This window comes from Neodiprion fabricii, chromosome 4 (assembly GCF_021155785.1).
Source record: "Neodiprion fabricii isolate iyNeoFabr1 chromosome 4, iyNeoFabr1.1, whole genome shotgun sequence".
In the NCBI taxonomy this organism is placed as follows: Eukaryota; Metazoa; Arthropoda; class Insecta; order Hymenoptera; family Diprionidae; genus Neodiprion; species Neodiprion fabricii.
This window is the reverse complement of record NC_060242.1, coordinates 22,753,410-22,763,962: the sequence shown is the minus strand read 5'-3', so window position 1 is coordinate 22,763,962 and position 10,553 is coordinate 22,753,410. Positions and strand designations below refer to the sequence as shown.

At 36.9% G+C, this 10,553-nt stretch overlaps 1 protein-coding gene across 4 annotated transcripts; it reads left to right on the top strand.

Moving 5' to 3' along the window:
* The first annotated feature begins 3,215 nt into the window (after positions 1-3,215).
* On the top strand, positions 3,216-9,423 carry LOC124180560 (histidine--tRNA ligase). 4 transcript variants are annotated; one of them, XM_046566218.1, is made up of 6 exons: positions 3,216-3,408; positions 4,429-4,740; positions 5,789-6,001; positions 6,157-6,378; positions 7,073-7,574; positions 8,092-9,423. In XM_046566218.1, the coding sequence occupies exons 1-6, from the start codon at positions 3,313-3,315 to the stop codon at positions 8,559-8,561; spliced, it is 1,815 nt and encodes a 604-aa protein (XP_046422174.1). In that variant the 5' UTR covers positions 3,216-3,312; the 3' UTR covers positions 8,562-9,423. The 4 variants fall into 4 exon arrangements, with proteins under 4 accessions (XP_046422174.1, XP_046422175.1, XP_046422176.1 ...); XM_046566220.1 differs by lacking the exon at positions 4,429-4,740 and adding an exon at positions 5,427-5,569 and having other exon boundaries at positions 3,252-3,408; XM_046566221.1 differs by lacking the exon at positions 3,216-3,408 and adding an exon at positions 5,427-5,569 and having other exon boundaries at positions 4,602-4,740.
* Positions 9,424-10,553: the final 1,130 nt, after the last annotated feature.

Sequence of the window (10,553 nt, the reverse complement as noted above, 5' to 3'; positions counted from 1 at the left end):
ATCTGGGGTTGCGCGAAAAACGAATTGAAATAATTTATTGTAAACGCGAACCAGGAACCACGGAGCGCTTATCCTGGTAGTCGAGTTTCGTCGCGTAGCGGAGCCGAAGCGCGGGATCCGGGAGGTTGAGAACCCGGTACTCGAAATTTGCGGAGCGCGACTCTTAACCGTCCGCTCTACTGCGCGGTTGTTACCAGACTGAGGAATTCGGCTAGCCGATTTTAGAATTGTGACGTCACTTTCCGAACATCCGAAAATTCAAACTTTGGTTTCGAACTGTAATAAAAGTAGGTATGATGATGTATGATGTATGATGAATGGTGTATGATGTATGGTGTACGATGTATGATGATATGATATGATGTATAATGCTTTTAGTTTTCACGTTTCATACAAGAAATACACACTTCATCTCTCCTGCCGATTCCAGACTCAAGCGGCTAGGCCCTTCGATGGTCAGCCGTTGATTGAGGATATATTCTTCAGTGAACGGCTCGGCTAATAACGCTGCCGTTCTGCGACAGTTGGATGATGAAAAATTTCGCTCGTATCTTTCAAATGTGTGTTAAAATACACTCGAAATGTTAAGAAGCGTCGTTCTTTCTCTCCCTATCACCTTTCTAGGTCTTTAAATCACTACGCAGCGTTAAATACTGTCTCATATACGAAGCATCCGTTTCATCTCGTTGAAAATTAACGCATCCGTGATGTATTACAGTTACTCTGAATTTTTTTCCATCCGAATACTTTTCGAAAAACTATTCTGCTCCTCCACCCAACGCAGATACTTCACTTGCGACCAGCTAAAACAACGTTTCGATTCTATGCCTATGAAAATTCAAGATCGAGAGAGCAAATGAAAAGTTGTTGGAATAATTATGAATACTAATGTCATGGAATACATCGAGCGCGCGTTGAATAGAATCCCATTTCGAAATGAATAATTCTTCTCTTTTCATATCATAGCTAATCTGGTAATATAGGTAAATAGGATGGTTGGAGGTGTTCGGAAATGGTAGGAGGTGGTCGGCGCTGGCAGAAGGTGATAGGGGGTGCTCGAAAGCGGCCGTTGATGGTCGTAGGTGGCAGGGGGAGGTAGGAGGCGTTCGAAAATGGTAGGACATTTTAAAAGTTAAAGTCGACGATGATCCGCTGCATCACGTTTGTCGTTACAGATTTTCTTTTTCCATGAGGCATAGAATATTCAACAACGATAATGCAGTTCTTAAAATTCATCATTCATCTCTGACTGGAAAGCTAATTCGCAAGGCGTGGTATTCTATTCTATTTGCATTATTAGAAAAATACCCGTATTCCACATACACTGTTTCTAATCTTTTGCTACATTTGGTTTAATCCCCATGCTTCCACAGCACGATTATTTGGAAATGTTTTCGATTGTCCATAATAAAATACAAGAAGTAACAAAGCTTAAATTTATTGTTAAAGCTCTAATGAATACATCAAACTGCGGTCGAATCAATTCATTTATTATTTGCACATGACCTCTGTATATTTGATAAATTATTCCTAAATACATTGAAACATATGTATTTATAATGAAATATCATGCAATGGGCTGTGTAAACTATAAACTATAATTTCTATCGAATAGCTGCTTTCATGTCAACAGGGCTTTGAGATTCAGTTCAGTTCGTCCTCCTCCTCGTCCACCTCCAACCACCTCCAACAATCGCCAACCACCTCGAACAACCACCGATAACCACCTCGGGTTGTACCTGGAATAGCAATAAATATTTTCAGTATCAGAACACATCAAAAATATTACGTGAGGATTAATATTTGAAAAGTGCTGGAATAAATTTTTTCTGGCACTATTCGGACGCAATTTTGCGAGACAAATCGATTAAGTGCAGTCCCGATACGCTGCGAGCAGCGGATAAAAAGTTACAGCCAAAAAACCAGAACCTCAGATTTCGACATTTTTAAGCAGGTGCATTTTCCTTCGTAACTTCTTTCCTGTTGGTCCTACGCTCTTTTCGCTGCGATTTCTGAGTTCCTGAGGGTCCAATTGGTCAGATAAGGGTCATTTAAATCGAATCTGAGACCAAAAGTTTTTTGCCCAAAAAAAAAGTAAGGCTAACTTTGCGTTTTTGGCAAAAATTTTCGCGATTCTCAAAAGTGCTGGAATAAATTAATTGTGGCACTATTCCGACGTAATTTTGCGAGAGAAATCGATTGGTTGCAGTCCCAATACGCTGCGATCGACGCATCGAAAGTTACAGCCAAAAAACGATAACCTGTGTTTTCGACATTTTTCAGCAGGTGCTTTTTTCCTCGTATCTTCTCTCCCGTTGATCTCCCGTGTAAGATCTCCCTATCAAAAAAAATAAATAAAAATCACCGGTAATCACCTGTTTAGGTCTTCAAATCAGGACACTGCGTTAAATACTGTCTCATATACGGAGCATCCATTTCATTTCGATCAAAATTAGCGCATTCGTGATGTATTACAGTTACTCTGAATTTTTCTCCATACGAACACTTCTCGAAAAACAACTTTGCTTCTTCACCCAACGTAGATACTTCACTTGCGACTAGCTAAAACAGCGGTTCGATTCTATGCCTGCGAAAATTAAAGATCGAGAGAGCAAATGAAAAGTTGTTGGAATAATTATGAATATTAATGTTATGGAATACATCTAGCGCGTGTCAAATAGAATTCCATTTCGAAATGAATAATTCTTCGGCTTTCGTATTATAGCCGATTATTGTAGATAATCTAGTTTGTCTCCCGGAAAATTATGTAATTTATGGTATGCATCATGTATTAATCGTAAATGGATCATATATATTAATATCGTACTAGGACAGCATATACATGTGTACTGTTTGGTCTCTGCATCATTATTACATCTGATATAAATATGTACACATTCTTCTCTCAGGTACCTATACTTTATTAAATCACTGTTTTGCTACGAATTTAGGAAGAAATTTATTCTCATCAATAATTTCTTGTATCGCTGACAAGTCGGTAAGTCCACAGAGGCTAAGTACTGGCTTGGGCTCACCGTTGCGAAGACTGTGTTAGTAGGAAGGTGAATGCAGCCAGCATCATGTCGAAATCGGTAACTCTCTGATGTTCTGCAATAAGTTCTCAACTCCACCGTTGGAACATCTCAGGGGGCGCAAGCGCACGACGATTTGCAGTCGTCACACCAAAGCCCATTAGGGCAACTGTCTTTACATTCTTTAGTCATCGCTCCTGTGGCGGACAGCGGCGCCAATCTATAGTACGCATTTGTACGCCAGGCTAGGACAACATTGGTGAATACCGCGTGGTCTACAATGGCTGACGAAACAAGAGCAAACCTTATGGAACAGATCAAGGATCAGGGCGAAGTTGTACGTAAATTGAAAACCACTAAGGCAGACAGTACGAAGGTACGTGATTTTGAGCTTTGGATCTGCAGTATGCAAGTAAGAAATTCGGGATCTGTTTCCACGACGTGTTGGACATATGGTTGTAAACTGTCCGATTTCAGGGTCTTTAACTTTCGCGATTTTGCTCCTGTACCAATTACTTTCCTTTAGATACCGCATGAGGTAGTTCCCTGGTGTATTTCATCAGACAGAAACATTTGCTTGGGAGCGTTCATAACCCAACAATAACATTGTTTCACCGACGTGAATCTCTAACACTCTTTACAGTCTTATCGAAATTTTGAAAACTTCGCTAATCGAAGTTTGAATGCTGTCACACAACGGTGTCATTTAATCCAAATAGAAATATGAATATGACTTGTTGAGGTGACTGTAAAATTTTGATGTCCTAGCATGCAGGAAATTATTTTTATTCAAATACTCGTCATGCTCACAATTCTTAACCTCAATTTGATTTTTACAGCATTTTGAGATTTAAAGTTCAGTAGCACATCCGTTATCTGAATCATGGATTACTGTATCCAAACGTTTTGTTGTCTGAACGAAACTCTGAAATTTTGGAGTAAATAAACACAGTCTTATGAAAAATATATCGTAGAGGTCCGTTTACAGTTTTATGTTAAATTTAACTTTCGATTAACTTCACTTATAAAGGTAATTAGAATAATTTGACGTATGTTAAAGTAAAAGTAGGTGTATAAAAATAATGTAAACATATGTGCGTATTGATCTAACTATCTTTATCGTGCAGTATCGTTTCATGTAATATTACTGTTCCATTATCCAAACTTTTGCTGATTCAAACTAGTCCCGGTCTCAATTGAATAAGGTAATCGATGTTCTACTGCAGTTAATCCTTCAAACATGTAAGGTTACTCGTCATACAGAAATAAAATTTATTTAAACATTTTTTCATTCCTCACTGTGTTATCAACTTTAAAACTAAATATTTGGCAAAGTCCAAACATAAAACATCATGTTAATAATTCTTGTCCCTCTGAGATGTATTTCGTTTCTCAGGGACTACCAGACTCGATAAATTTAAATTCTGAGCTAGCTGAGCTAAATGAAGAATTTGCAGACGTCAGCTACGTTTGTGGTTGGTGTCCGACATCAAAGGACGTCAAGCTTTTTACCATCTGTAAAAATTATCCGCATAGCAAGTTGTCTAACTTACCGCATTTGAAGAGATGGTTTGATAATATAAAGAGCTATTCCAATACCGAACTTATGGATTTTCCTTTACTTGATTTTACTACTCCTTTGGTGGAGAAAGTTGATCGCTTGACTTACTGCGGTAATAACGACAGCCTTAAAAACATTGATAAAAAGGTGAGACAGCTGTTGCACGCTTGCAAAGCTGCCACAGACTAGTTCTTATGAATCACATCGGAAGGAGTAATAAATAATTTAAGAAATTTTGTCAAAGACAAACCTGCGTTGATTTTCTTTGAAGACTTATTGGGTATTTTCAACTGATCTGTAAGCTGAATCTCATTCAATCTAATTTACTTTCTCCCCTGATTCTTTGCGATTTTAATGCACTTGAATGCTCATACAACACCATCAGAGAGGAAAGTTTGGCGTAAAATGCTGACCAGTTACAAACAAGGGAAAGTAAAATTATTTCGTCAGACGAGGCTGAAGTTGGTAATGTTATTGTAACAAAACATCAGGGAGAAATTCATTATTTTTCAATTTTAGAATGATTATCAATCAATTTGCTTTTCAAAGATGTATAGTGTGTTTTGTTTACTGTGGTTCACTAAGGTGGTTCAGACAATCCTAAAATTATCAAGTAATGATTTTTTGTAAACACGCATCGTTACAGTCAATTTCTGTTCATCCATCTATTATCACTGGATATATTGTACAGAAGTTAATATACCTCCAAACGCTGCTTCATTTAACGTTATACTTTACAAAATAGCTCATTGAAATATCATAAAAGTCTATGATCTACTCTGTGGCAGTTTTATGCTGGCTGGCTAACTTGTATCTCGTGTTTCGGGTAATAGAGTAATCAACACTGAGGCGGACTTTTCTATTTCATTCTGGTTCTGGTTCCATCTCGTCTTGTGCCATGTTTCGTCTGACGCGCATCAATGTCATCCTTCCTATACGGCAATGTCGCTCAACGACCACGGTCAGTGCCCCGCAGGTACGTGACTGCTCCATCTTTTCCATTCTGCCTCAAGATTAGTTGAGCTAAATCAAGTAAAGAACATTCAATCTTTCGAAAATTAGAACATGTGCATAGATCGGTATCAGATCTCTTGAGCTACCACAGATCTAAAAGCCACAGTGTTGAACAATCGACCTTTTCTAAATCGATTTTCTGTAAACATTCTGACCAAATAATGTGCTTCGATATTTTCAGATAGCAGATGAGGTAGCCAAACTGTTGGAATTGAAGGCGCAGTTGGGTGTAGATAATGCAGGACCCCAGAAACTTATCCTTAAAACCCCCAAAGGGACCAGAGACTACAACCCGGAACAGATGGCTCTGCGGTTGGGAGTTTTAGAGAAAGTGGCCACAGTATTCAAGCGCCATGGAGCTCAGACTATCGACACTCCTATATTTGAATTAAAAGTAAATAAGAATACATGATTTACTATTTTTAGTTGATATGACGACGGTAGCAAACTGTCGTTTCACCCCAATTTCCTTACCAAAATTATTTGGTTCTAATTCGTTGCTTTATCATTCGTTGATATAATAATAATACTGAAGTGATTTTGTTGTAGGAAGTGTTGACCGGAAAATATGGGGAAGATGCCAAACTCATCTATGACTTGAAAGATCAAGGAGGTGAAATCTTAGCTCTCAGGTACGATCTGACGGTTCCATTTGCCAGATATTTAGCTATGGGCAAAGTGTCGTCGATCAAGAGATACCACATCGCTAAAGTCTATCGTAGAGATAATCCAGCTATGACTAAGGGAAGATATAGGGAATTCTATCAGTGCGTAAGTATGCGAACAAGCTTATTAAACAAACTTTCACTCGAATAAGTACAGTCTGTATAATTCATTTTAAAAATAACGTTCATAAAATACAGAAATCTAGTTGATTTGAAAACGATTTTTTTCTAACAGTTAATTCGGTAATTACTATTTGTTGATAGCCAACAGTTGCACAATCTTGGAAAAATGATCATTTTAAAGAAACCAAAGTGATATGAAAGAGTCTCAGTTTAGATTCTTGAGAATAGTTATGTAATCATTATATTAATATTATTATAAATAAGACTGCGGTCAAGTATCTCTATACATATACCAGGTTCGATTCCTGGCTCCGTCGTTAATTTTTCGAAATCACCAATTTTTCAAATTTATATCTCCCAGTTTAAAATATTCGTTGATAATTGTATTTTTTTGTTTCCACCCTTTATAGAAATATTATGCAAGTTTACGAAGTCATAAATTTGATAGATATTCAACGTGTGACTATCTCGTAATAAAATCAACAACAAAAATTTTAATCTTGTCTAATCAACATCTTTTGATGAAAATGCAATTGCGTTCAGAATAGATAGTCGTAATAAAACGATGGAAATGCTCAAACTTTTCCTAAAGTTCTGATTTCAAGGTCAAAAGTCGTTACGTGTCCTTTTAAACTTCAAATTACTCTTGAGACATGTGATAAATCTTTCTGTTTCAGGATTTTGATATAGCTGGACAATATGACCCAATGCTTCCAGATGCTGAATGTCTTCGAGTAATATCCGAGGCTTTAACATCCTTAGATTTAGGTCCTTATAAAATAAAGTTGAACCACCGTTCTCTGCTTGATGGTATATTTGCAGCATGTGGAGTGCCGCACGAAAAATTTCGTGCCATATGCTCAGCTGTAGATAAATTGGATAAGAGTCCTTGGGACGAAGTGCGGAAAGAAATGATTGAAGAAAAGCAATTAGATGGAGATATTGCCGACAAGATAGGTAGCTACGTGTCCCGGCAAGGTGGTAATGAATTAATTCATGAACTGAGAAAAGACGAAATATTAATGAAACAACCCGCCGCGGTCAGCGGCCTCGAAGCAATGGAACTGTTGCTAAAGTATTGTGACATCTATAAAATCACTGACAAAGTAGTCTTCGATTTAAGTTTAGCCAGAGGACTTGATTACTACACAGGCATTATTTATGAAGCAATCCTGACTGGTAAATAAATTAAGATATTCAGGATAGGCCTGTACAATTTATCCAGCTTAACTGGTCAAACCAAGTCATCCATTCAAAATTGCTGGAAAACCGGCAAACGAGTTATTTAATTTTTATTCAAAATTCTTTCAATCATTAATCGGTGGAACAGTTCAATCATTTCGGACGGCCAACCGATCTTGGCCGGTCAGCCTCTTCAAGGTTCATTAACCAGACTAACTGTCTTGTCTGGGTAAGCCAGTTGAATTGTACAGTTCTCTTTCAAATTCTTATATGCCTATGTATGAATATTCATTAGAGTATAAGTAATTCAATGCCAAGATGAGATCTTTAATAGAGCAACTTTGCTTACCATTTTTTTTTTTTTTCCACAACTGTGGAAAAAATTCTACAGTGACGTTTCACTCACCTTACAATAAGGCTGTGATCCAACAAACCTCAATCTCACGTCCTCAAAATTTTCCTCATTTGATAGAAATTTTTTCATTTTCTACAATTTTTCTACATTTGTCTAAAGGTGATGGAGTCGGTGTCGGAAGTGTAGCTGGAGGCGGCCGTTACGACAACTTGGTCGGTATGTTTGATTCGAAGAACAAAGCAGTACCGTGTGTTGGAGTATCTCTTGGTGTTGAGAGAATTTTCAGCGTTATTGAAGCTAAGTTAGCTACTAAAGGAGAAAAGGTGCGCACTACAGAAGTCGAGGTTTACGTTGCTAGTGCACAAAAGAATCTGCATGAGGAGCGTATGCGAATCATATCAGATCTCTGGGAGGCTGGACTGAAAGCAGAGCAATCATATAAAAAGAGTCCTAAGTTATTGGCACAATTGCAACATTGCGAAGAGAACAGTATACCCTTGGTTGTGATACTTGGTGAAAGAGAACTTATGAATGGTGAAGTCACGCTGAGGGTAGTGAAAACACGTGAGGAGAGTCAAGTTCGGCGGGAAAATCTTGAAAAAGAAATTAGAAAATTATTAGGATATTAACCCGTACAGTTAAGATGTGTTATTTCACTAACTTTGTAACTAATGAATCGGGCACCAAACAATCACTACATTATTTCTTCAATTATCCTCACTGAACTTTACTTCTCACGATTCTTGACTCAACTATGTGTCTTAATTGCGCTGAAAGATTGCTGCAATCAATAAGATCGTAATGTGGACTGTTATACAGGGAAGGAAAAATTTGCTTCAATAATCGGTAATACTCAAATAATAATCGTCAGTGATCCCCCAAGTTTTTCGTAATTCTTCTACGAATTTTATCACAGAATATTACTCATTTTTCTTCAAATAATCCCGAACACGGGAAAAAATCAATAGTTTCAAATATATGTTCCACTCTTATTTTGGTTCAAATAATTTCACTTTTGTCACACCACTCTGAACGTGAAACCTTCTCTATTACCGGTGACAGTATTTCCTAATCATGGGGTTGCTCTTGTATTCGAAAAGAAATATTATACACGTAAAAAGTGTAAATAGCAATAGTAGCATTAGAGTCAAGAAGCGCTGTGAGGCAATAAATTTGTAGGCCTTGTCACTACTGTTAAACATTCTGAATTGGTCTAGGAAGCGCAATCGTTGCATACTTCACCTACTGCAGAAAGTGCAGAGAAGTGTTGAAGCTGTGAAGAGACCTGAAACGTAACTACTCAATTCCTCGAACCCATGTTATGTACAGTTATAGTTTTCTTCTTTCTCACATATTTCCAGTATATATCTCAAACCGGCAGAAACTTATTTGTACAAGTTGTCTCGATCCAGAAACCACCTATAATGCAAATATTTATTAATTTATTGCAACAAATGTTTTGGAATAAAATATAAAATACTATGAATGGAACTGTTGTCTGTATTTCTAACCCAATTGTCGCATCTTTGGTAATCCGCCGCATTTGTTAAATTTGACCATCGTGGAGTTTTTGAACTAGGAATTTAATAGAAGTGACGAAACTTTGGAAGTTGAAGCAACAGTTACGAACCGAAATTTCCTTTGATAAGTGTATCAGTAGTAAGTATGTACTTAAAAAAGTCTAGGTTTATTAAGGCAATAATAAAAAACGGTCTAAATTAATCTCCAACAAATTTTTCAAAGACATTCAATTGATATACATGAAAAAATATTTTTAGTCTACTGACGCACTACGAAAAACGTAGAACAATTTTCCGGACAAATAACCGTAGTGTACGATAATGCCCACGTAATGGTTACTGTATAATAAGTTTATCAAAATATTTGAAGTACAAGATAAGCATAGAAAAACGTAAATTTATATTTCAAAACCAAAGACTCATCTATCCGCTTAATTTATTTACTCAATACCGAAGTTCGTAATTCGTCATCATAATAATTCCTTACGTTGTAGTGAACGTGTAAGTCTGTTAACTTTTGCCTCTGTACCTGCAGTGCCACTCTTCTAAATTATACATACTGTACATTCTATTTCTTAATAATGATGTTCGGAATTTATGACGGAATGGTTGAAAAAAAAGATAAATTTTTTATAAGGGGAACGTGGTCATTAGACTGCATCAACAAACAATGTTTACTTTTACGATTAAAAACTTTGTACGACGCGCTGATTCGAAGCAAATATATAAGTTGTACAATGCTACCATACAGAGTTCCGTTCTTGTATAAAACAATTATTATCTTCCCGCAATCGTCAGAATTTGAGTTCTTACGTGTTAATTAGATGATCGATACAAAATCCCGATGCGGCAACGGTTAAAAAAAACCGCACGGCGATTTTCTTTCACAGAGCTCAATATCATGTTAAAAACTGATTTAATGAAATGATAGATCGAAAAAAATGTAGTTTTTTTTTGAAGCAGCTAGTGGTTGCCTTTCAGTGCTCGATTTTAGTAAGGTAAGTTTGAATAGATGTTATTCATAGGGTAAAGTTCGCCGATGTCTGTTTGAAAGACACTAGTTTTATCATTACCTTGAACTTTGAAATTTGAAAAGTGGTG